General features: G+C 34.9%; 4 protein-coding genes across 11 annotated transcripts; 2 read left to right on the top strand and 2 right to left on the bottom strand.

Annotated features, from left to right (window-relative positions):
* The first annotated feature begins 523 nt into the window (after positions 1–523).
* Positions 524–5,566, top strand: LOC110804464 (protein TRIGALACTOSYLDIACYLGLYCEROL 4, chloroplastic). The gene is made up of 5 exons (XM_022010056.2): positions 524–961; positions 1,909–2,167; positions 3,590–3,974; positions 4,683–5,002; positions 5,092–5,566. The coding sequence occupies exons 1-5, from the start codon at positions 687–689 to the stop codon at positions 5,284–5,286; spliced, it is 1,434 nt and encodes a 477-aa protein (XP_021865748.1). The 5' UTR covers positions 524–686; the 3' UTR covers positions 5,287–5,566.
* Positions 5,567–6,525: 959 nt separating this feature from the next.
* On the bottom strand, positions 6,526–9,492 carry LOC110804474 (10 kDa chaperonin 1, chloroplastic). Its single transcript, XM_022010071.2, has 6 exons — positions 9,318–9,492; positions 9,146–9,204; positions 9,000–9,050; positions 7,010–7,075; positions 6,873–6,920; positions 6,526–6,773 (listed from the first exon to the last, which is right to left on the bottom strand). The coding sequence occupies exons 1-6, from the start codon at positions 9,406–9,408 to the stop codon at positions 6,675–6,677; spliced, it is 414 nt and encodes a 137-aa protein (XP_021865763.1). The 5' UTR covers positions 9,409–9,492; the 3' UTR covers positions 6,526–6,674.
* Positions 9,493–11,666: 2,174 nt separating this feature from the next.
* On the top strand, positions 11,667–16,221 carry LOC110804468 (uncharacterized). Of its 8 annotated transcripts, none has more exons than XM_056837311.1 (6): positions 11,667–12,101; positions 13,301–13,822; positions 14,017–14,266; positions 14,555–14,681; positions 15,316–15,364; positions 15,688–16,221. In XM_056837311.1, exons 1-3 carry the CDS (start codon positions 12,014–12,016, stop codon positions 14,109–14,111), a joined length of 705 nt encoding a protein of 234 aa, XP_056693289.1. In that variant the 5' UTR covers positions 11,667–12,013; the 3' UTR covers positions 14,112–14,266; positions 14,555–14,681; positions 15,316–15,364; positions 15,688–16,221. The 8 variants fall into 8 exon arrangements, 7 of the variants coding, with proteins under 7 accessions (XP_056693289.1, XP_021865753.1, XP_056693286.1 ...); XM_022010061.2 differs by having other exon boundaries at positions 11,671–12,101; positions 14,021–14,266; positions 14,555–14,645; XM_056837308.1 differs by having other exon boundaries at positions 11,671–12,101; positions 14,021–14,266.
* Positions 16,222–23,182: 6,961 nt separating this feature from the next.
* Positions 23,183–24,584, bottom strand: LOC110804462 (E3 ubiquitin-protein ligase ATL4). Its single transcript, XM_022010054.2, has one exon. It carries the CDS (start codon positions 24,414–24,416, stop codon positions 23,445–23,447), a length of 972 nt encoding a protein of 323 aa, XP_021865746.1. The 5' UTR covers positions 24,417–24,584; the 3' UTR covers positions 23,183–23,444.
* Between the last annotated feature and the right edge of the window lie 1,904 nt (positions 24,585–26,488).

Genomic DNA, 26,488 nt, shown 5'->3' with positions numbered 1-26,488 from the left:
ACAACCTTATCATACAATTAAGGCTTCACGTTGCACAACATATAGTGCACATCCGGGTGCACCTACATTTTCTACTCCCGGCATATAGGAGATTTCTTGCACTTTGGCCAGTTACATGCTGTTACGAAAAACCATCCTGATTCAGACCGAGCTTGGCTAGGCCAATGCCAGAGAAGGGTGATGATAAAGGTCGTATTAGTTGTCCCAATCTTACGTGTCGGGGTTTAATTGGTACATATACGCGCCACGTAGGCTATGCATCATCATAATATTTTTACTATCAATCTAATATTTTTACTATGAAAATATATAAATAAGGTATTCGAAAACAAATTAGAATATTAAGATTTTCCTACCTTTTCATAAAATATGTATAATAGGTTATATAAGTTAAATACTTTAATTTCCAATTTAAACCATGACACATAAGCATGTTATGTCATCATTGTGACACAGCTCAAAGTTCGCATGTTGCGACCTTTATCATTTTCGAATAAAATAAGTAAACCTTCTTCTCTCCTCTCCCTCGAAAACCTGAAGCAAGTAGTATGAGCTGAGTCATTCAAACGCTGAAAGCGCACACTCCGCAGTGTCCGCACTCTGCTGCGCACACTCAAAACAGACAATTTACATAGATAAGAAAAACCCCATAGCCAAAGCGAGGAGAGAGAAACAACGCTTCAAAAATGGCGAATTTGAGGACAGCAATGGACGCAATGTTCTGGGACTTGGATATAGCTAGCACCCACAACCTAGATGGTGTTGCCAAGGCCATTCCTGGTGACCCTTTTCCTCTTGACGGTTCTAGAGCTGGGAAAGCCCTTCGTGTTCAGCAGCTTTCCATTATTGGCAATGGCTTTCCTCTTGGAGTTATCCCTTCTCTCTCTCCTAATCCATTCCAGAAGGAACTTGGTTCTTTTTCTCTCCAATCCCTTTTTCTTCGCCCTTCTTTTGGTGACTGGTTTGTTTTCCCTCATTTCCTTCTTATTTTCTATACTCTCAATTCTCATTCTTAATGCTACTATTTGATTATTTATTGGCTTTTGATTCATGTATATGAATTTGGTGGTTTGTGTTTTTTGATGGAATTTCAACACAATTTGGTGAATTTTGAATGCAAATGAAATGAAATGTTTTTTTGGGGGTAATTGTTACATGGGTAGTAATTAATTTGTGTGCGCATGAGGGATTAGTGAAGGATTTGTGGTGTTAAGTGTTGATTTTGATGGAATTTCAACACAATATTGCCTTTTCTTGGTGAATTTTGGTTGCACGATGATGGGTTTAGTTGTTGCTGCTCTAAGCTTAGGAGTTCTTGATTAGGCTTAAAGACATTCTACTTTTAGAGACTTTTTTGTATGGTAATTCTTCATGAATTGTATGCCTTGGACTTCAGAATAGACGTTTAGTAGAGCTAGGTTCACCTATGAACCCGAAAATGCTGTCATTTTTAATATACATCAGATTTGTTGGTGCACTCTATAGATTTTTAAAAAGCCGAATGGTTCGTCCTCCCTAGTCCTTGTAGAGGGATAATTCTCTTGGGAAACTTAATCAGTTGATTGAAATATCTGAACTTTGTAGTCACTCACAAAGCCGGATTTTATTGACCCCCTCTCTTTAATATATAGTTATGATAGTATCTCAGCCTACAAATCTATAAATGTGATACATATTCGTAGAAGGCATATAGTTCAGTTATTTTATCTTTAGGGACTGTTGTCTTGCTTATTGTCCTAACCTAATCGTGTATCAACAAATTGTTAAGCATAATGAACTTGAATAAGAAGGTATGGCTTAGACTTTAGTGCTCGATGTAGCTTTGCTCATTATACGTATTCCAATTTTGAGCTGGATAGTCCATTGGGGTGGGTCATTTGAACCTACAGGTACTGTTTGCTGTTACAGGTGGCTTGGATTAGTTGGGCAGTTTCGTCCAAAGAAGTTGATGGCTAACATTAAAGATGAGGTGGTCACAGCGCTCGGTGGTGAAGAATTGCAAATTCCATCCTTTAAGAATATATCAAAACATGTCTTGGACAAGTCACTCTATGCCCTGGCTTTATGTACCCACATCCCCATCACATCCTCTTCTTCCTTATTCTTAAGCTCAGAAGCCCACGGTGAGAGGAAAGGACGCCGCAATAAACTCCTGCTATTTCATAAGGCAAGTCTTTGATTTATTTGCATCTTTAGAAAAATGTATCTTGCATGAATATGAACCTTGGAAAATCTGATGTATCTGTAGGTACATGAAGAGAAGTTAGGAAAAGGTATCTTCATGTCTTGTGGAAGGGGATCTTAGTAGTTAGTTATGTGTAGTGTTCAAAAACTATTAATCCCGGAACTATATCATATTGGTTTATCTTCCTAAGCTAGTATTCTACATCCTTTATATTCTTTTACTATTTCAACATTTTCCCTGTTCCCTGTTCATTGTTGCATTCTTTCTTATCTTCACTGGTCAAATTTCATTGTAGATAACCTTTTTCTCTTTCAAGAAAGATGATAGACAAGACTTTTTATTTTACTTCTCTGCAACTTTACATCATTGGTCTCTAAATCTTTTGTGGAGAGTCTTTAGATCACAGGGCGAAACTACCATTCATATTTCTCGTTACAGTGCTGAGAATTGGTCCTTGACCTATTTTTTCTTTAGTAATTTTGTTGGTTGAAATTTGTTCTTCATCATTGTCGTCTGGCTTGGATTTGTAAGAATCTTTTATGTTATCCCTTCTGATCATCTTCTGTCAAATCTTCTTGTTCTCCTTTATTTGTAGAATTTTCACAAAACTGTGATTCCTTATTTCCTTACCTCCTTATTTATAATTCTTCCTTTATCAGTTACTTTGTTAGCACTCTGCCTTCTTTTTCTTCATCATGCAATCAATCTCCATTACCTTTGATCTGCCTCAACGAAACGTAGACAAGCTTTGCTTTCACCACTTTTCATGTGAGCAGCTGAATATACTAAGATCACAAGGAGCAATCCTTCCAGCTTCTATAGATGGCTGGAGCACTTCTTTCTGATAAGCTCTGGTGACCACTGATTTAGTGCAAGTTCACTCTTCTATCCACTGTGATTTGCGAAGCACTGTCTAAGCCTTCCTGTAGATGTTTGTTTTCCATAGTCAATATATGGGCTATTCCAAGGGGTTGTTGACTATGGTGGTTTGAATTTTTTTAGTAAGTCAGGGTTCATCTACTCATATTATGGTGCACTCAGGGGGTTCTCTGCCTACTTTTTCTCCTTTGAGTCTTTAACAATTGTTATAGGTAGACAATAATACTTATTTAAGAAATAAGATATATTAATAAGACCGAGATTTATATGCGTTAGCCACTTTTCTTTGCAAAGAAGGTTCATTTCCTCGAGCCAGAAAGCCATAGCATAATCTGTGAATTGCTTTATATTAGTATTACCTTTGTTCTTGCCAAAGTATGCATTTGTTGGTTAACTTATTTGATATTAAACCAGCTTTTGTAATTCTGTACTCTCTGTTTGCTGATAATTTACTACATCCGTTCCAGTAATTGTTAAATAACATCGTGAGTTGTAGCTGACATTATCTTTGTGTACTTTGTATAGCTTCCCTATCATGACATTACATTCAACGCAGCATGGCCTGAGCTGTTTATTGACAGTGAAGGAAGGTATTGGAATGTTCCCGAGTCAATTTCACTGGATTGTTCGTCTATGGTATCTGAATCAGGATTACGGTATCGTTTTGGGGTACACAAGAATGGTGGTAAACCTGAAGCTGTTGTTAGCTCAACAGATAGTGATGCACCTGCTGCTTTGTTGCCTGGGTTATGTGCCAAAGCTGCTTTTTCATATGAGAAAAGCAAGGATTTATGGAGGCAAAAGGAGACAGATGAGGATCTAATCATAAAAACCGAGATGGGGAAGTTCTGGAGGCCTGCATATGATGTGCGCCTCAAAGAACCTCATGCATCAATTTCAGCCTTTATAGGTAAAATCCCATTCATCTGGTTTAAAGCTTTTTATTCTCTTGGACGTGGCTTGATTGCTGAACATTTTTGTGCTCCACAATGAATTTGACTGCCTGTAGGCTGGGAAAGTAAATGACAAAAGAAATGCTCTTTTTCCGGGCCCATTCTATTGGATGCTTTTACATGTCTGTTAAATGATTCCTTGCAGTTTGTTCCTTTTCATTTAGCAAACTCTATTACAGATATGAATATCTTCGCATTTTATGAAATTGAGTGATAAATGTCTTGAGAAATATGAATTCGGAATATTTGTTCTAAACTCCAACTCATATCCCTTTTTCTTGATTTGTGTTTAAAATCCCATTGTTTATTGCTCAAGTTGCTATTTGACATTTGGTCTTTTTCTTGAGGGGAATATTCGTTTTTGGTTCCCCTTGTAGTTTTTTTTCCCTAACTCCAACATATCCTTCAATTGTCTGTGGCCGTGGAGGGAATCTTTGTACTGAGTATGATAAACATGTTCAGCAAACATTCCGACAAATTTTGCTCAGGGGAAATTTTGTTTCTTATTCACATGGGAACTTTACCAGAAGCAAATTTGATGTGTAAAAATATCCTATAGTGTAATGGCTGGATTTTGACATGCTGTCGGCAGCCATACTTGTACTTTGATTTACCTTAAAGATATGCTAATCTATCCTTTTCACTTGTTGCTATATGTCGATCAGGTGGCAACTTGGGTGCCTGGCTTCATGGTGAAGACAAGATATCAAAGCTTGCATCAGGAAGAGATGGTGATGATGTTCCTTTAAGTTCCAGGAAAAGGAGTCCTGTCTTTGCTGACTTATTTGGTTCATTATGCTATACATTCCAGCACGGAAAGTTCAGAAAGCAATATGGGGATCTAACTAGGGTTGACGCTCGTTTGAACATCAATTCCGCTGCTTCTTTTGCTAAAAGTATCTCAAGCATGTTCAGGCATAGCTCAACTGCTCACCAGGATAACTCTGCATCTCTTCCTAGACTCAATCTGATCTTCCAGCAGCAGGTAAACTCCAATGCCATTGATTTTCACTGCGTAAACTCCAATGCCATCGTTTTGACTGCAGCATCTTACATTGCCTGTTGTTGGTGCAGGTTGCAGGCCCAATTGTATTCCGCGTTGATACCAAGTGTGTAGTCGACTCACCATGGAAAAATGGGTTGCAAATTGAGGATTTCATGTACAGCTTGAGTTATTCATTGCGGCTCTTACGTTCAGGTAAAGTTGTGGCATGGTATTCACCAAAGAGGAAAGAGGGCATGATCGAGTTGAGAGTCTATGAATTTTAATTCCCAACTCCGAAGATTTTGTACTACCTTCAACTATCTCAGAGGAAAGAATTTTGTCCAAAAACATAACATGTTGTTAGGTTAGCTTAGCGCCGTGTACAAAATCTTGGGTAATTAATATTTTGTCGTTGTTTTGTGTTATGGACTTATGGCATCAACGCCAGAATTTTGTTGCTCTGAATTAGGTATTGTTATATGCTTAGAGCCCCTTATATTGTGTTCTGTAATGTTTGGTTGACCATAGAAAGTAAAAAGTTCATAGGAAGATGATTTTCACATATATTCACATTTCCCAGGAAGTATTGAATCAAAAAAAACATTTCTTAGGAAGTAGGAAATGTTGTTTGGTTGAATATGAGAAGTTTTATTTACAGGTAACATAGGTAAGCAACTTCCTCCAGTTTTGGGAAGTGGAAGTTCATAGAAAGTGAGAGTTTTCACGTTTTTACAAACCAAATAACAACGCAATCTTTAACTTCCTAGGAAGTTATATTTCTCATGATCTTTCATATCAACCTAACAACTTAGTCTTTGCATCAAGTAAATACATTGGAGCTTATGTTGTATTTCCTTCGATTTTTAATACTCGCAACGTTTGTTACTTTCATGCATGTCAATGCACAACTTTGATCATTAATATCTTTAATTTTCTTTAAGCAAAAATTACAAAAAGAATAATTGATATTTTAGAATTACACTTTGAGATGAATCTAACAAGATCTTACATGATTATATTTTATCTTACTTATAAACAACTAATAATAGTCAAAGTAAAATACGTGAATAATAAACGTTACGAGTATTAAAAATTGGAAGAAGTATTTCATATTGCTCTATTTGTGAATATTGAAAACTGGTGATCAAATCTTATCTACACCGATTGAAAAGTAAATATTTTTTATGGCACGTGGACTCAAGGTTACGCCAATATCAGTTTTGATAGGGAACTGGGGAAGGAAACCTCAAAATGAGATCCCTGCTAAATTCGCTACTGAAATTGAAAGTTAATGCAAATTTCCCTTTGACGTTATCAGTTGACATAATCAGAACCCCAAATATCAAAAAAGATTGAAGATTTTTGACAGGACATCCTAAATTCCTTAAAAACGGCCAAGTTCAAAGGAAGCATGTCTCTGCATCAGTTTCATTTGAATTCATTCCAAATGAGATTTAAACTTCATATTTGTTCGCATTTACCCTATCAACACATTTCACAATTCCTGTCCGCTGCATCAAGAATCAAAAATTCAAAACCCATTGACGGTTGAAAATAATTTGGTGCTTACATAAAGCAGAATAACAAAAAGACTATCTTTGTAAACGAAAACTCTGATTTTTAACTAAAAAAAGGGTCTAATGGTAAAATCAAGTGAAGCCCTCTGAATGATCTACTCAACTACTGCCAAGAGGTCACTTTCTTTGCAAAAACAATGCCTACCCTCTGCTCCTAGATCCACCTCGTAGGCACTTACGTCTGAGAAAAGAACCTGCACACACAAATTAACGTTCGTCTGCTCAATAAGGGTGTTTTAAGACACATTTTGCATGTGTTATGTTGCCTAACAAGTAGGGCAAATTGGCTATACCTTCTTCCCAGCCTCAACTTCCCCAACGTCAGACCCAACGGAGAGAATCTGTAAGCATGAAGAAGGCTTCAAAGTTTGCTCATAAAAACAAATGCTTGGAATAAGGATTAGTGTCCAAGACAACAGAACTTCCATACCTCACCCATAAGGTACCTCTCAAATTTCACTGCTGATTTGGGCAAAAGAACTCCACCAGCTGATTTCTAATACCATTTCAAACAAATTAGTCACACAAAATATCTCAAAAACATCTTATGCAAATGCAATGTATGTAAACTTCTTAACATTATAAAGGCTAGAGTGAGGATGCCTTTCAGACCAGGACAAGGACAGGAGTCACCAAAGGCTATTGCCAATTCCAAATCCTACATATTTGTATATCATAATCAGCAATATCAGCTGATACAACTTCATACACTCCTTAAGATTCCCATATGTAACGTACGAGGCAACTTTTGCTCTAGCTTGTTTTTGTTTTAAACTGGCAGAGAACACTAAGCTACATAAACAACTACATAGTACTAGATTAGGTCCCGTACATGCATGTATATTTTAGAATTATTATTTAACTATTTTTTTATTAAATATTTCTCCACATAAAGTTCCTGTATAATTAACATTTAAAGCTCACTCAAGTATTGTGTCATCAACCAAGTGGAAACGCCAACAGATTAAATACTTTACCTACGCATTTCTAGAAGCAACTTATATGAGTTGGCTAATTTGTTCCATAGTCCATAGGGTGATCTCCTGAACATCAATATCAAAAAGCATGGCACTAAGAATGCTTCAGCTAAGCCAATGTACAAAAGGAAGAACAGACATAGACAAGGTCCTAGTATTTTAAGAATAGGCTTGAGGAGACACCAACAAATACCCCTCCAATGTAACTGATAGCTACTTCGTCTATGATAACTTCGGAAACTTTAAATAACCACCAATAAGCAAGCTTTTACTATTCACAGTTAAGTATCGCATTGTCTCTTTTCTTTCAATAAATGGTGCCATTAAAGAGCATATCGCTTGTTACGGTTTCTATCCTGATTAAATTTAGAACTCTTAGTGTGCATGTGTTTAAGCCAATTTGTCAACTTCACTGCTGACTTAGGCCAAAGAACTCCACCGACTGATTTCTAATAATATTTCACACAAATAAGCGATATCATAATCAGCAATAGTAGCTGATACAACTTTAAAGACTCCTTAAGGATTAACACGTGTTGAAACTTTTGCTCTAGCTACTTTTTTTTTCAAATTTGTACAATAATGAACAGCTATATTTGAATGGAGAAATATTTAAAGTTCTCTCAAGTGTTGTGTAGACGTCAACCAAGTAAATACGCCAACAGATTCAAATACGTCACCTACACAGTTCTAGAAGGAACTTAGACGATGTCCTATTATTTGGAGAATAGGCTTGCAGAGACACCAACAAGTATTGATAACTGATAACTACTTGTATTTGGTAACTTCGGGAACTTTAAATAACCCCTAAAAAAGCATGATAAGTAGCCCTAAAAGGAGGTCAGAAGCAAGTTTTCAATACAAAATGTTCTTCTGGCTTTCGCTATCCACAGTAAAGTATCACAATATCATCTTTGAAGAACTAAAGCTAGCTAATCGTGACAGCAACACTATTACATTCCTTAAAAAAAGAATGAAATATTTTTAGGAACGCATCAAAAGTCTCGTATAGACTGACCTTGTGTTCCTTTAGATTGGTTAGTAGTAATGTAATAGTACCATAGTTAGTACCATCATCAGAACATTCTTTTTCGTCTACGAACAATGCCATTGAAGAGGAAATCACTTATAACGGTTTCTATCTTCAGTGTGTATGTGTTTAAGCCATTTTGTCATCTACATTGCTTTAGATAATTCTTCACGGGCAATAAAACTACCAAACCATTTTGATTCTGTACTAGATTTTTATAAAATATCAAGCAAAGGGATAAATTTTGAACAAATTTAATTGATAAAACCCTAATCATTTAATACGAGAATTATATGATTATATCATCATATTGTTTTGTACAAAAAGAACCAAAAAACATCAAAATTTCCATATTAACATTAACTAGAACAGTGTAACACTACGAAATAGCTAAAACATAAATTAGATTATACCTCAGGAAGCTCCTCAAGTCGAATCAAAACTCCATCACCCTGTGGAACAACCTACCAAAAACATACAATATTTAAATTAAGAATTAATACCTCAAATTTTAATCAACCCCCAGATCAAAATAAAAAGTAAGAGAAAGGAAAATTACCTTACTGGGTTCCCATTTTGTAGCAACCGCATTAACTGTAAGGGCATTTCTTCTTGAACCTGGAAATAAATCAGAAAATGGGTAAGCAATTCAGGTAAAAATAGCTTCTAACAATTAATAAATCAGATATTTAAATTGCAAAATGAAATTCAAACAACAAATAAAAATGTACCCAATAATCTTAGATTAGAGTTGCGAGAAAAAGTGTTGTTGGGTAAAGAGAAGGGTTTTGCCAAAGAGACGAATGCAGCGGTGGAAGCCATGGATAAGTTGGGAGGAGAGAGAAAGAGTGTGTGTGCGCGAGTGAGAAAGAGAGGAGTTAAAACGGTAACGCCGTGTTTGCTGTTTGGTAAAGCTTTATTTAGAGAGAGTAAGGATGGGTAGTTTAATTTCAAACCGTTGATTGTTTGTGGTGATATGTTTGATGGATTGTTGAAAGATAATAACTGGCCGTTGATTTTTCGGGTGGGGCACTGCTTCTGGAAAGTTCGAGGATTACCTCATATGGTCAAATAAGTTGGGTTCTAGAGAATAGTTTAATACGGGGTAGTACAATAAGCCCATCTCACTTTTCTAATGGGTCAAAAACATGCCCAAGGCCCAATTACGAGTTTGGATATTTTGCTCTTTATCCATGTCTTGTAGAGTACATAACCCAACCAAAATAAAACCTTTATCATTAACCTATTAGATATTTAGATGTTCCATATTATCATTGCCAAAAAAATATATAAGTACTGGACCCAAAAAAACTTTATCTATACTAATATATTAAAAGGCGTTTGTGAAAACGTATATGTATCACGTAGATTTCCCCCGTATTACGCCATGTCACCACTAATAAGCATGCATGTAGCAAGGATCGAACATCAAACCTCATGGACTAAAAGTTTCACTTCCTACCATCTCAACTACCTACAATGTTTGTCATATTTTCACATATAAATGTAAAATACAATCTTTTAAAATTGGGCACATTTTTAGAAAACGTAAACCGATTAAAAGTAAAACCCGGAGCAACGCCTGAGCCACACACTAGTTTTGTCATTATATTGAGTTTTACACTATTTTTATGCTTTTTAGCAACTCGAAATTGATCGAAAAGTAAACCCAAAACCTTTTAACTCGAATTGTGAACCCTGATTATACGGTTTCTTATTGTGAAGCACTGAACCATCTAGAAGGTTGCAATTTGGAAATAGGAGCAAACTGCTAGGAAATATAACATCTAAAAGGATGGGTTTGCTCTTAGTTCAATTTAAAACCATACACGGGAATGGTTGAGGGAATCTCATCATCAAAGTATTTATAGACTTGAGTAAAAATCGAATACATGATGTCCAAATAACAAACTTTCCGATTATGTTTAGATAAAGACTAGATGCTTTATAGGTTCCTTAAATATTGTACCATGATTGATTTTACGCTTCTCGGCGTATATTTTGACTCTTAATATCTCGAATTATGTATAAGTAAATTATAGAAAATATATTATTTAGAAAATGTATATCGTTACGAATCTAACAAGATATCACATGACTACAATTTTTAGTTAGAATAACAAAAAATGAACAAGGGTCTAGTGTGAAATACAAAATGGTGTAATATTTATGGAACGGATGAAGTATATAATATGCGCTTAGAAGGTGATCGAAACACGTATTTAAACACTTGTATTTTTTTTTTTAATAGGTAAGAAGAATGGACCCTACTGAACCAGCATCTAGCACAGGTTAACCAGCTCAGCTCTACGCGTGTCTTCGCTTGAGTCACTCCCAAAAAATTTACAGCTGATAGGGCTCAACCCTGTGACATCCAAGTCACAAGGTGAGTTAAACACTTGCATATGCAATTAGCCATTTCACTTTGTTTGCTAAACAAGCTCTAACATTCTATACTAGTACTCCGTAATCGTTCTGGATTTGTAAGTTGTACTTGTAAGGCATGGATGATTTACCAAGTAACTTAGGCCCTGTTCTTTTGGACTTTTTTGCAGTTCCATTAAGTTCAGTTCAGTTCAGCTCCATTAAGTTCAGTTCAGTTCAGCTCCATTCAGTTCAATTCAGTTCAGTTCAAAATAATGGATTCATCTTTCTTTGTAATTATTTTTATTCTTGATATTGCAATTAAAATTGACATTTATTACTTATATAAGTATATAATCATTATTATTATCGTTATTATTACTTAAATATTACTATTATAATATTACTATTATATGTAATTATTGTTATTAATAAATAATTATGATTATTGTAGTTATTATTTATTATTATGAGTATTGTTATAAATATTAACATTATATTTATTATTTATTATTTATTATTTATTACTTCGTATTTATTATTTATTATTTATTATTTACTATTCATTCAGTTCCATTCAGTTCAGCTCCATTAACTTCAGTTCAGTTCAGCCAAATAAAGTTTAGAAGAACAGGGTCTTAATTCTATCAAAAACTATTTAGCACTCGTAATTGTCCTACTTTTGTTTTGGGGAAGAACTTGCAATTGAGTACAGCCAAGCAATTTCTCTTGAGTTTCGCGCCTTATGTCTACGACCCTTCTTCTCTCTGGCAAATTGGCAATGGCAACAAAAAGCAATGGGGAAACATGACAAACGGCTAGATGGGGTCCATTTCCCAATTCTCTCTCCTCAATCACCCAATATCATGTCCTCCACTTGCCCATTTCAAACAAATATTTTCCGCTAATTCTTCCAATTTCAGCTATCAGTGTGCAATGTCTGAACCCTTTTTCCAATTTTAGGTTTTTGGTACACTTGGGAGTGAACAACTAATTAGGGTTTTCTTTTAAATTTACTTCCTCTGTTTAAAGAAAACCCATTTCAGCATTTTAGACTAAATAAATGATGTTTAAAGTGTTTTTCTCCTTCAAATTGATATTTTTCTGTGGATTACTGCTTGTTGCTGAAGTTTGCTCCAAGAAACCTCATGGTAACTATACTCTTCTTACTTAATCTTTCAATTTGTACTCTTTTGAATTATTCTTCTTTCTGGGTGGTTTTTTTATATTCTAATTGTAATTTTATTCATCAAAATTGGAACTTGGGTTATATAGTTTGTTAAATTGATTACGGACATGAACCTTAAGTTAACTAAAATGTTCAGCTCTGTTGTGCTAATAATTATGTCTACAATTTCTAATCTCTTTGTGAGTTTCAATTAGCACTTTGTAACTCGAAGGCTATCCTGTTTCGTGCAATATCTGTGCTCTACTTTTGTTGGGGCCACTAACAAGTGAGGTATGTGGAGGATTTCTAAACCTCAAGTGGCTTGTGTCGGACACAAGTGAGTACCAATATAGAAAATTTATTACCAATACTAAGATTTTAGTACCAATAACACAAAATTGCTTAGAAGTATCAATACAAGTCATTTTGTGTTATTGGTACTAAAATACGATAGTATTGGAACTAAATTTTGTGTATTGGTACTCACTTGTGTTCATATGACCAAGACTTCCTCGAGGTCTGTGTGACTCGGATTGGGGTCTTGCTTGCCTCAAGTGCTAAAATGAGCTTTCTTTGTTTTGAGGAAATTTTGTTAAGTAAGCTCATGGAACTAAAAATTCCCTTCAGCCTAATCTGGTCTATGGGCATTGAGTCATTCACCAATCTATCTGTTGACATCGCATATCCTCTAATTGAAGGGTACGGAGTACATATAAGCCTATTAGCCCTTTTAAGAACATAATTTATAAATTCAGTTTGAAGTTCCAAACTTGATGTATCAGCTTTCTTGCAGAAACTTGAATTGTCAACTTGGAAGTTGGGACTTTGCTTATGCGCCAATAGAAATAAGTGGACATTGGTATGGAGTATATACTATATAGTGTGAGTAGCTGACAGAGTAATAAGTATGTTCTGCATAGGAATTAGAAACAAAGCAGAGAAATTGAAACCTATGATAAGAAATGTGAATTAGAAGACTTGTTTTGGCTGCTTTTTGCAATGTGAAGGACAGTCACCTGTGATAATGTAAATCCATCACTAGTTAAACGTGTATTGTAATGCAAGACCTTATTGCAATCGTGTCTTCAGAACTTATACGAGGTAGTTTGTCGTCCCATAAAAGCTATCGTGTTTGATATCCATCCACCCTTTTGTTTTTATGTCTGGAAATGTTGGTGACAGGTAATCCAGCAAAAGAAATAGTTGACATGATCAACAAAAACCGTACTGCCATAAAACTCCCTCCACTGTATGATAGTGGTGGGCTGGGGTGCATGGCCTTGCAGTACGCGGAGGAGTGTAAGGGAAACTGTACGAGCAGCAATACTGTGAGCTGTCGACCCTTGGAAGACGAATTCACACAAGTCTATGCTCCTGATTGTGGCGTGGAACTCTCTACTTTTGGCATTTTATCCGGTAAACTTGTGGGATGCTGGTCCAACTACCTTCCAGCATCAGAAGCCTTCTCACAGGTTCTTGTTCGGGACAAAAAGTCGTTATCTTTCCTCACTAACAGAACACACACCGAGGTGGGAGTAGGCGTGGCTTCAACTCATAAGGGCCATTTATTCTGGTGTGTATTATTCAGTAGTGGGCAGACTAATTCAAGTTTCATTCTTGATAACTTTGGACAAGGAATTAAACAAAAGCAAGGGTGCTTTAGTGGAACCAATACAACTTGCAATCAAGCAACTAGTATCAAAGGTGGCATCTTTTTTAGCAATTTGTCTGCTATTTTCACCTCAATATTCCTGCATTTCATCTCTACAAATCTTGATACTTTGTTTCATCTTTGAGGATCAGATCTACCCCAATTAACGAAACAGTTTCTTGTACTTGAAAGCAATTTATATTTTTTGGAAAATTGTTCATGAAAGGATTGAATTTTCTTTTATAAGGTAGATCCAAATGGGACTTGGAGTCTTGGACTAAGACGCAAAATCGCAAATGTGCAAGGATATTTAGCTTTTGGTTACGGAGGATGGTGGTATAGCAGGCAGCAATCCACCTTTCATAGTTCGGGACAATAAAAAGCCAGTCACCGAGGGTGGCTACTTGCTTTCGTGCTCTATGCATGGACCATAAATCACGGGCCGGGCTTCGGGCCTAGACCAATGCTCATGCAAAGCCCATTCTGCATCGTGACAGGTCTGGCCTTCGTGCCTTAGCCTAATTTTACTAACGTGTTTTGTCGTGTAGGGCCGAGTAGTGTCGTGCCTTGTCGTGCTTTTTCCAAAAGAAAATGCGGCCTATAGCCTACGATTTCATGCTCGTGTCGGGCCGTGCCTTTTTCGTGCACAGGCCGGGTCGGGTTTGTTTCTCTTATCTAACAAATTTTGTTTTAGAAAAGTAAAGTAACATTTACTAACTTTATCTATCTTGATCAGATAAATAAATAAATGATTGAGGCTAGTACTTTTTTTGTTTTTGGTGTAGAAAGAGGCACAAATTGTTAGGCAATAACTGGTGTAGGTGGGATTCGATCTCATATCTTGGATACCACACCCTCAAGACTAGAAAGGCTCCCGTAAGAACACTTTTTCTTCGTAAAATATTTCTCTCAGTAAGAACACTCTTTGAATCGTTGGATTCTAATCTAATCGCTCATATTTAACGACTACTAATGGCATTTTGGGTGTTGGAGATAAACCCCTCTTCTTCTTATCTCCCATCATTTACTTTCTCTCTCTAAATTTTTTTCGCTGCTTTTCTCTTTCTCTCTTCTCCTTCTTCTCGCGCAATCATCGCAATTTTTATTCACAATCATCACAATCGTCCACATTCATCGCAATTTTTATTCAATTTTTCATCAAATTTGGTCGATTTTTCTACGTTTACTTTGATTATCGAATTGCGATTTCAATTTATTCGAGTTTTCTCAATTCATTAACTATCTTCATCAAAAAAAATTCCAAAATTTTCAGCAGTTTTCGAAGGTATGTGATGCAAAATTTGAATTTTATCTATTATTTTCCTTGTTTTAATTCTTCTATTTAGCTGAATTCTTAGTTTGATTTTTTTATTCGAATCATAATTTGTTGATTTTTATATTGATTATGGACTTTTAATAATTTGATTTTCATTCGATTTTTTTTTTGCTTTTTAATGATTTTAGATTGATTCTATTTGATTTTCTGTTTGTTGTTTGTCATTGTTTTAAATTTAATCTATTATAATTGTTAATTCTTATGTTTCAGGTTAATTCTACTCTGTTTTAATTGATTATGGCTGCTGAAGTTGATCATGGTCAGAGTTTATTCAGTAGTTACTGAATCAGGCAATTGTTTTTTAATTATTTCACGCCCCTGTACTTGATGATGTTCTAAAGTTTTAATTCTCAAGTTCCTATGTTTTGCACATGTTATGCACTTGTCTGTACTTTTATTTTATGTTCTGATGTTTTTATTCTCATGTTCTAAATATGTGTTCCTATGTTCTACACATTTTATGCACTTATCTGAACTTTTATTCACGTTCTTAAATTTTTATTTTCATGTTTTAAATATTTGTTACTACGTTCTGCATATTTTATGTACTTGTCTAAACTTTTATTCCATGCTCTGTTGCAGTTGGAATTGTGAATAATGAACCATCTAGTTCTTCTTCTGTTGGTACTCCTGGAGTTGGAGTTGCATTCAGTCCTGGTGGTACTAGAGAATGGATTCCTTCTTGTTCCAAGGAGCTAAAACCTATTGTTGGAATGAAATTTAAAGATCATGGGGGAAGGTGTATCATTTTATATAGCTTATTCAACTGCTTCTGGTTTCACTGCTAGAAAACCTACTACTACACTAAGGAAGAAGACTGGAGTAGTTGCGTTTCAGTATTTTGTATGCAATAAAGAAGGTTTTAGTGCCGTCTCGTAAGCCTATTGTGGAAGTAGTTGAAGAAAAGTAAGATAATTTCTAGCTAATTGCAGCAACCTCAAAAGGTGAAGGTTGAGAATATGCTGAATTGCAACAATCAATAAGGGCGGAAGTTACAATTAATTCGCTTAATTGCAACTTGTACTGTATGTGCGCCCTGCGAACTCCTATTTTTAAAAAATTAGCTTTTTCACAACGCTTGTTCAATAAAATCGCTGCGAGTAGATCATTTAAATATTGACCCGCCTTGACCAAACCCCTGTTGCAGCGCGTATGATTTGCATGAGTTACAATTGATGAGTTCCAAAATATTTTTAAAACTTGTGTCAAAGTAAAAAGTCACATAAATATTTTTATAAATATAGTATAAAAATACATATTTTTTCAAAACATCCCACCCAAAACCCAGTAATACTAATATTTTACCCCATGTTCTCTTCCTTGTCCTTCTATTTTGCATCCCCAACTCTTGCTACTTTATCCTTAACCTTCTGTTTCGAAGGTGCTGCATGTTCTGAATTCTCTTTTTGACTTTCCATCAATGTAGTTTTCTTTTGTAAAGTGCAATTAATATATGAATAGTTTGTTTGTTTGTTTTGTTTAATCTTTCAATAATAAGAAACATAAAATATGTATAAAAAACAAAGGGAAATTTTCTATGGTAGCATTATACTTTTGCAAATTCTTATTGATAACAAAATTTCTACCACTTTCTCTAAAATAGCAATTGAAATCTAAATTCTCTCTAATATAACATTTTTCACTAATTTTAACCTAATTAACCAATCTACTACTAACTATGGTTAAGTATCAGTAACATTTACTAAATGAACCTATGTTTACTATAGTGATTTCTCCCAACCGACTTCACTAATAATTCAAGTTCTTTCATTGCCTTCTGCAACACAACGCCGTCTACTTCGCCGCTTTTTCTTACATCACCTCCTCGGTTTCCTGTACTTCAGGTTTTGAAATTTTGATTTTTGTTAAATTGGGTTATATACGATTATTTAAGGGGGGTGGGATTAGTTTGATTGCATTATGATTATGTATTGTGATGAAGTATGGTTAGAAAAAAGAAGCTAGTGTCGGTTTAATTAAGGCAGGGGATTTAACATGGTTAAATTATGTTTTGTCATGAATGATTAAAGGGTGAGAATCATGAATCGTAAAATTAATAAAGCCATCAGATAAACGCTAAAGAGGCAAAAACTAGTAAAACAGAAAAATCAATACAGAAAATTGATCTTTAGATTACGATCTTCTTGCTTTTTTCAATTACGAGCTTCATATTTTGACCAAAAACTTGATCCGAAAATGGAAATCAAAACAGAAAATGAAGATGAAAAGAACGGATGAATGGGGGGTTAAAATGAACGCACTTGAATATAAAAAGAAATTAAGAAATCGCAGGAAAAATTGGATGGGAGATGGAAGAAGATGACAAGAAAAACAAGAACATGAAGGGAGAAATGAGGGTACGTTTGTTGGTTTTATCAAGAACTTTTGGAGGGAATGAGTTAATCATGGTTAATTATAATTAGGTTAATTAGGTTAAAATTAGTGAAAAATGTTATATTAGAGAGAATTTAGATTTCATTTGCTATTTTAGAGAAAGTGGTAGAAATTTGGTTACCATTGAGAATTTGCAAAAGTATAATGCTATCATAGAGAATTTCCCAAAAACAAAACCTTTATATAACATATTCTTAATTAATATGCACGGGCTTATACGTAAGTGACCGAGTGCGGGTACGCACAACGGCACAAGACCGACCTATTGATAAAAATATGTTACAAAAAATAAAGAATCATAGAAGTATAATATAATACAAACAAAGTTTAACCCGTGCATCACACGGGCTTAAATCTAATCTCTTACATTTACAACAACAAACGAAAAATGTGTCTGGTAAAATAGGATAAATGTATTATAAACTTGTACAGCAACAAATTATGGAGAGACAAATGATTATGAATTAGTAATCGAGTGGTTAGATGATGTACGGTGCAAACAGGTTGAGTGGACTGGTAGAGACTCGGGCCACCATAGTGGGCCTCACTTATGGACCGTTTCAGTCCCTTCACTCCTTTCACTTCAGGCCTTCAGCATATATGCCATGGCTTTGTCAGCCGTAAAATGATCCAACTCCAATAATGTTTAGTTGCATACTTGCATAGTTGCATACTTGCATAGTTGCATACTTACATATGACCAAAATTTGGAGAAATCCTTTTTGATCAATACTTATATTAACATATTGTAGTTTTGACTAACTTTTTGACGGGAAGAACAATATCATTAATAATCGACCATACGGCATCTACAATGATAAAATAGATCTGCACTCCACATATTCAAAGAAAATACATAACGGTTACGATCAAAACAATTACTATTCTGCATCCTAAAACACATCTCGTACTCCACCGCTTCTATCATGACGCGAGCAGTGATTTTTAATGATTTCACATCTTTCCAAGTAGAGCCCTTCGCAATCTGCGCACAAATTGTTCTGAACGACGAGTTGATGATAAACCTGTATGAATCCAAATCTCCTTCCCAATTATTGAAACCCTAAAAATATTCGCATCCAATGAGAATCAAGAACCTAAAAAGCTCTAGGAAAAACACAAATAAATTGGGAACAACCCAAGAATAAATTGGGAACAAATCAACGGAAAAGAAACAAAAACAAGACAAAACATGAAGAGAAAAACAATGAAAAACAAGAAAAACGGTCATAGATAGTCTAATTTCCGAAGAAATTAGATTACTTTCGGCCTAAACAACCAAGAAAGAATAAATTGGGAACAAATCAACGGAAAAGAAACAAAAACAAGACAAAACATGAAGAGAAAACAATGAAAAGCAAGAAAAAGGGTCATAAATAGTCTGGCGTATACTAAACTGTTTAATTTTAACGGAGTTCTCTCTCTCTCTCCCTCTCCATCCTCTCCCTCTCTCAAACCCTAGCCTCCATTAGTGAATTTCGAAGGGGCTTCCATCGATTTTATCGGTGGAAAGCCCTGATCTTTTTATTTTGTTGTTTTTTTAATTTTGTTTGAATTTTAGGGTTTTAATAATACTTCCTCCTTGTGCAAGAAATTGTTCTCCCTCGAAAGACAGGGTTTTTCTTCTCCTTTTAGGGAGAATTTACTTAGTTTAGAGGATCCTAAATTTCTGGTGTACGAGGGAGAATATTATTTAATTTCGTAGGAGAAATTGATTCAGCGATGAAGATTTGTGCGGTGTCGCAGCAGATGTCAGTTCTACATCTACAACCAATTGAATCTGATTTAATTCAATATCAAAATTACAACAAATCAAAAGACCCCCTCGATGAAGGTTGTATCAAACAACGATGTATTAGAGGGTATACAAGATGTTCGATGCGCGATGATCATAGTTTTGCAGAAAACGAGTTTTATTTGATTCGATTTGTTATGTATTTGATAGATTCAGATTTCTTTTGTAAATGTCGTATGACTTTTTATTAATGAATTAATTTTAGTTAAAAAAAAGGGTCATAAATAGTCTAATTTCCGAAGAAATTAGACCACTTTCGGCGTAAACGACCAAGAAAACTAAAACCCTAAAAGATGAAAGAGAAGAGAGAAAAAGGAAAGGGTTTGCTACAACTACTCTTATATGTTATTATCACACTAGTTTTGAATAACTTAAAAAAATAGAATTTGAACAACAAAATTGGTTTTGCGTCTTATTTACTTAATTTTCATTTATCTAAACAAAACCTTACATAATGTACCTAAATCGTTTATCTTTTCCTAAAATAAAATACAAAAAAGCTAAACAAACACGACAATGAAGATTTGAACTACCCTCAAAAATCAAAATGATTATCAAAATGAGGTCTTTTTCTCTACCTAATTTAACAATATTGACTCGAAATTAATGAGTCAACTCCCCTACCTTTCATTGAGAACCCGATACAATTGACAATAACTTAAACACAATTGAATTCTGATTGATCACTTCATCCGAATATGACCCGAATGGGTGAAACAATACTCCCTATGTTTCTTTTTGTTGTTTACGTTTGGCTTTTTACACGTTTATTAACGACTAATTAATATGCATTAATATTCCTCTTTTTTTTAAAAAAATAAGAAAAATTATGTTTATTTATAATGTTCTCACTCTTATCAAACTTCTGATATTGGAAAAATGAGAAAAATCTAATGTCCCAACAGAAAAGTGTGGGAGATTAAATGACCTGATGAATTTTATTGGTTAAAATAATTATTTGACACGAATTTTGATAGAATATTAAAGCATTTATGTGATAATTGTTGGAACATTTACAAAGAAAATGGGTTTATGAGTTAAATGTGAAGTGTGTATTATACTAGAAGTTGAGGAGGTAGTATAATGTTTAGAGTTTATTCCAAGCGGATGCAACGATTATTTGGGCTATTACAACGGTTTTGGCGTTGCATTAGCTCGCCCGTCTGGCGAAGCCCCGCCCGTCGGGAGAATTTCTTGAGAAATTAAATGTCGTACGCGCGCCTGATCGGGCGAAGCCCGCCCGTCGGGCGAATTCCTACACTCGCCCGTCGGGCGAATGTCTAAATGTCCGTTTTAATTGAGCGATTTTGTGACAATTGCTTTGGATGTAACCTTTGGATATTATTTCCAATTGTGACTCTTCATTAAGAACTCTATATATACAGTACTTATGGGACATTTAAGAGATGGTTAACATATTAATTATACTTGCATACTTTTGAGAAATCTTCTTACAAATTATTTCTTCAAAGTGATCGAGACATTTGAGTGATAAACACAAATTCTTGTTGGATTGATTTTGTGAGAACACACAAGATCAATTGATTCTTCATTGTATCTCAATAGTTTTATCGTGAACCCGATTGTTCCGTTGTGGGTCGATAAAATGTTATTAGGAAAGCGTTTTATCTCGTGCCTTGAAGATTTTATCCGGTCTCCCACGGTGATATCTAACAGTCTAATAGTATTTTATTATTTGGATAATGACGTCTTCATTGCGTGATATGGCTACAAATTTCCAGAAGTTGGACAAGTTCGAGGGTGCGGGTTATCACCGTTGACAAAAGAATCCACTTTCTTTTGACAACATTGAACGTGGTGTATGTGCTAACAACTCCCATGTCAGATCCTCCCGCCGCTGGAGAAGAAGAGATTTTGGAGAATACACGGCGTAGAACCAAGTGGGAGAATGATGATTACATTTGTCGTGGGCACATATTGAATGTGTTGGATGACCCGTTGTTCAATATGAGGAGAGTGCAAAGAAACTTTGGTACAAACTTGATTTCAAGTATATGGCCGAGGATACTTCAAGTAAGAAATTTCTTGTTAGCAATTTTAATAATTTAAAAATGTCTAATGATAGGCCTGTTATGGAACAATTTCATGACGTTCAACTTATTTTGAGTCAAATTAAATTGCATGGTATGGTAATGGATGAGGCTATAGCGGTAACATCTATAATTGATAAATTGCTATTTTCTTGGAAAGATACAAAAAGCTCCTTGAAACATAAAAAGGAGGAAATTACCATAGAACAATTGGGTACTCATCTTCTCGTTGAAGAGGGTATCCGGGTATCCGTTTATGATACCAACATAAAGAATAAAAAGAGATAAAAGTAGTAATTGGTACTTTTTTTTTGTCTTAACCTTGTATCAATAATATCATTACCCCCATGATATTTTTTGAATTTTGATCCAAGGTTAAGGAAAAATAAAATAGAAAGGGGATGAAAGTACAAGAAATTGGCACATAAAAAAACAAGAAACAGAAAAGAGACAAAACAGTCATCACCTACATTGTATCAACAAACAAAAATAAAAACTAATTAAAAAGTAGTCTTTCTTAGACAACACAAGTTTTATCCCCAGTACTTGCAAAGTTAGCACAACCAACAGCATCTCACTACACAACTTCTTCCAACAAACTTTTATTTTTCTCCCTAATTTTAATTAATTAAATAAAAATAAAGCACTCTTCTCTAATCCCAATACATCTCTTTCCAAAAGATAAAATCTCAGAAAAGAAACTGAAATTAGTTCAGAAGCATGGAATGTTGTTTCTTTTTTGTTTGAGTGCACTTCAAGTCTTCTCTTTTTAGGACTACTCCACTATTTTTTACTAATTTATTTTATTTCTGGGTTTTTCTAGGGGGGTTGAAATAGTGAAAAGAGGATTATTAAAGTTAAAAGAAGCTGTTTTTTTCATTTTTCAGGAGATTATTGTTACTTTATTGTAATTGACGTGGTATTAATATAATGATCCGATTTTCCTTTATTATGACAGAAACTACTCCATAGAAGTGTGTTTATGGTAATCAACTACTCATTCAACTATAATAGCCCAATTTTATTACATAAAATAGTGGCGTTTGCTGTTTTGTAAGAGTATTTTGAATAATAGCCCAAATTGATTACATATAATAGTCACATTTACTGATTTGTAAGAGTATTGTGCAATGCTTAACAAATTCATATTGTCAAAAAGAATGTCCATGCGGGTAGATTTTTCGGATGATAAATCTACTCCAACTATTCTCTCCGTATTTATTTAAGGGATATACTTGGATGGGCACGGGTATTAAGAAGAAAGAATTGAATGAAATAAAATAATAAAGCAAGACCATGTCATTTTGAGGGGTGGAAGGTGGGGTGGGTAAATTAAATATATTACTCCGTATTTAATTAGATAGTGGGGTTGATAAGTTACTAAAAATGACAAGTGTATCTCTTAAATAAATACGGCCGAAAAAAGCAAGTGTATCCCTTAAATAAATACAGAGGGAGTATGAATGTTCTTTTTATAAAAGGCTAAAGACAATATAACAACCAGAGTACGCGTTTATTTTTATTTTTTTAGGGGACATGTAGACGGGTGGTGCTTGCATTAATAATTTGTAATGACTTCAAAACCATGACCAATTATTGTAAAATGCAACATTAATAAGTAATTTGTGATTACATGAAAAAATGTCACAAAAAATGTTTTGTGGGAAGCTGTTTAAACCCCAATACTATGAGGACTCACAAAAATGTCAATAAACCGGCAAATTTTTTATTTATGGTAATTGATAAATCAGAAATCAATATTTTGTGGGAATTGAAAAGTTAAAATTATTTGAAGATCCCCTGAAAAATAGACCAACCCCAAAATATTCGACAATAATAGCAACAAAATAATTTTTTGATCTTCATTTCTGGAAGTTAATTTTTTCCATATCTATACACCCAAAATTTTGTGGTAGTAAAAACAAATTACAGTACCAAAACAACAACAGCTTCCTGCAAACTTTCTCTATCCTCCCACTTTTTCACTCCGATTTCTAGGGTTTTCCGACGAACTGAAATCCCCACTTTCCACCTAATTTCCCTAGTTTTTTCCGAGCTGGATTCTATCTCTAATACCCCGGATCTAGATGAAATTGCCATCACACCCCGGACAGCCATCTAAACAACTCCCCGATTTCATCACCGAGTCGACTCGCTTCCAAGTCCAACTCAGGAACTCGGTTGTCCACTCCTAACTCACCCGTCTCTCTCCTACTACTCCCTGTAAAAAACCATCTCCCAGACCCACGAAATGACGAGGAGAGAGAATGGCTAAGATAGTCCTTCAACCATCCGCCACCAGTACTACCGCCGCCACGTCTTCCTACCTCAGCCGCTAAAGCCGCCTGCTCGTTGTGGTTGTACTCGTGGTCGTCCACCTTGAACTCTGTTGTTGATGAAGTTCGACGAAACGAACCGGAATTAACTTGGGAAACGATGACGTCGTCGACGACGTAATCGAAATTCCCGCCGAGAGAGTAACTTCTCTGTACAGGAATCTCCCCGGAGTTCCGTTGACTGACGTTTCCAATCTCGACGCGGAAGCTTCTTGAACCGGACAGCACCTCCGGATTATAATCTCCGAGTTTTGCAAGAAGTTCCGATTCCGGTAGTATAACCGGCGACCGGCAAAGCGGACATGATTGGTTGGAATTTAGCCACGTGTCGATACAATCAGCGTGGAAAACGTGGCAACAAATTGGAAGAAGACGAAGAAGGTCCTTCTCCTCAAACTTCGACAAACAAACAGCACAGTCGCCGCTGGATTTCAACGAGTCGAATGTAAACAGAGGAAGAGCGTCAAGAAGCGGATTATTGTCAATGGAGGGAGACACATGGAGGTTTACATGGCGGGTGGAGAGAGAAACAGGAAGGTTTGTGTTTATGGTTGTTGATGTTGCGGCGGTGGTAATATTACGACGGTGACGGCGGAGGAAGCGGAGGAAGAGGTAAAGAGAGGCAGATAGGATTACGGCGATTGCAAGTACAAGAACTATAATGAGAATGCCAGGGCTCATGTCGCTATTTCCGCCGCCTTCGTTGTGGTTGTCGTCTAATCTCCGGTGAGACATTTTTGTTGGATGGGAGGAAAGAGAAAAAGAGAGGGGGAAAGGGGGATTTTGGAGTGTTGGGGGAAGGTGTCGGATTTAAATGAGGGCTTTTATTATGCTAATTATTTTAATTTAATTTTTTTGTTAATTTTGGTAAAAATGGGTGGAGTGAGTGAGGAGGAATGGTAATGGGGTCAGTGTATGAGGGAAGTAATTAACTTTGGGTGGGATGGGTTTTGCATTATGCTACGAGTACAATTTTATTTTATATACTCCCTCCATCCCGGAATACTCGCAACGATTTGACTTTTGCACTATTTATATAATTCGCTTTGACTCTATGTTATAATAAGGAATATATTGTTGGCTTCATCTTGATATATATTTTCAAAATATTAATATTTTATAAATTTTTATAATATATAATTAAAGATATTAATAGTCAAAGTCGTGCATTGACAAGCGTGTCCGGTCAAAACGTTACGAGTATTCCGGGACATAGGGGTACCAACCAGGTCATTGCTATTAGTTAAAACGGTAACTTTTGTATAAGACCGTCTTACTGGAAAGACCACTTTGATTGCTTAACTAATTGATTAACTAAGCCATGACTAATTGATTAACTAATTAGTTCTAGTCCTTAACGTACTAGTTACTTTCATTTCTTAACTAATTGGTTTCAATGCTTAACTAATTAGTTCTAGTGATTAACTGATTAGTTTAATTGATTAACTAATTGATTTCAATGCTTAACTAATTAATTACAGTGCTTAACTTATATGACACCAATGTGGTCTTTTGTTTAAAACTGTCTTATATAAAAGTTTGTATTGTTAAAAATGAGTATGATAGGTCTCACGTTAGATTTTTTGCTAGAATCCTACCCTCCTTTATACAAAATATATTTTATACTGGTATAGTACCCGTGCAATTGCACGGTAAAATTTTCAAATATTAAATTTATATTAATTTGGAAATCTAAATGGCCTTATTTAAAAAAAAAATGTGAATATTTAACAAATCAACAATAATAGAATTGAATATGATACGTCTCAGGTCAGGTTTTTCGCTAGAATCCTGCCCTCCTTTATATATTTTATATTTCCCTTTTGACTCATTCGGAAAAAAAAAACCTTTTAAGGCAGGACTATTACGGAGTATGTTTTATGGAAATTATTTCAGTAGGACGTTACGTTACTTGTACTAAGCCTCTGTTCTATTGGACTTATTTTGACTGAACTTATATTATCTGAACTTATCTGAACTTAACTGAAATTATCTGAACTTATTTTATCTGGAAAAAACTTAGGCCCTGTTCTGTTCACCTTATTTCCACTTATTTCAGGAAAAATAAGTTCAGATAAGATAAGTTCAGGAAAAATAAGGGTTGACCAAGTATAATTTATAACTAAAATAAGTTTTGATAAGTTCTAATATGTTCAGTTAAGTTCAGTTAAGTTCAGATAAGTTCAGATAAGTTCAGATAAGATAAGTTCAGGAAAATAAGTTATAATCAGGTAAATAGAACACAACCTTATCTTGTCTGAAATAAACTTATTTGTGTGTGAAAATGTCTGGAAAAAAAATTATTTTTGCTGAATTTATCTGAACTTATCTGAACTTAACTGAACTTATCTGAACTTATCTGAACTTATCTGAACTTAACTGAACTTATTTTATCTGAAATAAGTCAAAATAAGTCGAACAGAACAGAGCCTAATATAATTTCAGTCCTTGAGTATAAAAGAAATCTATAATTAAATTCAGATTTTAATTTAATTTTTTAAATATTTGAATAAGAACATGTTGATTTTGGTTTTGCTCATATGAGAATACTTAAAGTGTATACGGTGTACACATAATAATACGGAGTAGAACGTTGAAGCTGTATACGGAGTAAGAGATTTACACTACTCCGTATATGTAGACAATTTCGTAAACATGATTGTGAGAATGTGAGCTAGTTGTGAGAATTAAGGATCGAATAATGATTGATCATGTTCATATATGGCATAAAATCTAAGATAAATAACCATTGAAAATGATAAATGTGACATTTAAGTCGAATCACAATGATGACCTGACATGTTTAT

The sequence above is a fragment of the Spinacia oleracea genome, chromosome 2, assembly GCF_020520425.1.
Source record: "Spinacia oleracea cultivar Varoflay chromosome 2, BTI_SOV_V1, whole genome shotgun sequence".
In the NCBI taxonomy this organism is placed as follows: domain Eukaryota; kingdom Viridiplantae; phylum Streptophyta; class Magnoliopsida; order Caryophyllales; family Amaranthaceae; genus Spinacia; species Spinacia oleracea.
Note: the sequence above shows the minus strand (reverse complement) of the source record. Positions and strands in the feature narration are given on the sequence as shown.

Bases quoted from the DNA above. Each gene is read 5' to 3' on its own strand.
- LOC110804464 (XM_022010056.2), top strand. From the start codon at position 687: ATGGCGAATTTGAGGACAGCAATGGACGCAATGTTCTGGGACTTGGAT. The intron at 962-1,908 runs GTTTGTTTTCCC...TTGCTGTTACAG, and splicing joins CGCCCTTCTTTTGGTGACTG to GTGGCTTGGATTAGTTGGGC. The intron at 3,975-4,682 runs GTAAAATCCCAT...TATGTCGATCAG, and splicing joins ATCAATTTCAGCCTTTATAG to GTGGCAACTTGGGTGCCTGG.
- LOC110804474 (XM_022010071.2), bottom strand. From the start codon at position 9,408: ATGGCTTCCACCGCTGCATTCGTCTCTTTGGCAAAACCCTTCTCTTTA. The intron at 6,921-7,009 runs GTATGGAAGTTC...TCATGCTTACAG, and splicing joins AGAGGTACCTTATGGGTGAG to ATTCTCTCCGTTGGGTCTGA. The intron at 6,774-6,872 runs GTATAGCCAATT...TTGTGTGTGCAG, and splicing joins AAGTTGAGGCTGGGAAGAAG to GTTCTTTTCTCAGACGTAAG.
- LOC110804468 (XM_022010061.2), top strand. From the start codon at position 12,014: ATGATGTTTAAAGTGTTTTTCTCCTTCAAATTGATATTTTTCTGTGGA. The intron at 12,102-13,300 runs GTAACTATACTC...TGTTGGTGACAG, and splicing joins TTGCTCCAAGAAACCTCATG to GTAATCCAGCAAAAGAAATA. The intron at 13,823-14,020 runs GTGGCATCTTTT...TTTATAAGGTAG, and splicing joins TCAAGCAACTAGTATCAAAG to ATCCAAATGGGACTTGGAGT.
- LOC110804462 (XM_022010054.2), bottom strand. From the start codon at position 24,416: ATGTCTCACCGGAGATTAGACGACAACCACAACGAAGGCGGCGGAAAT.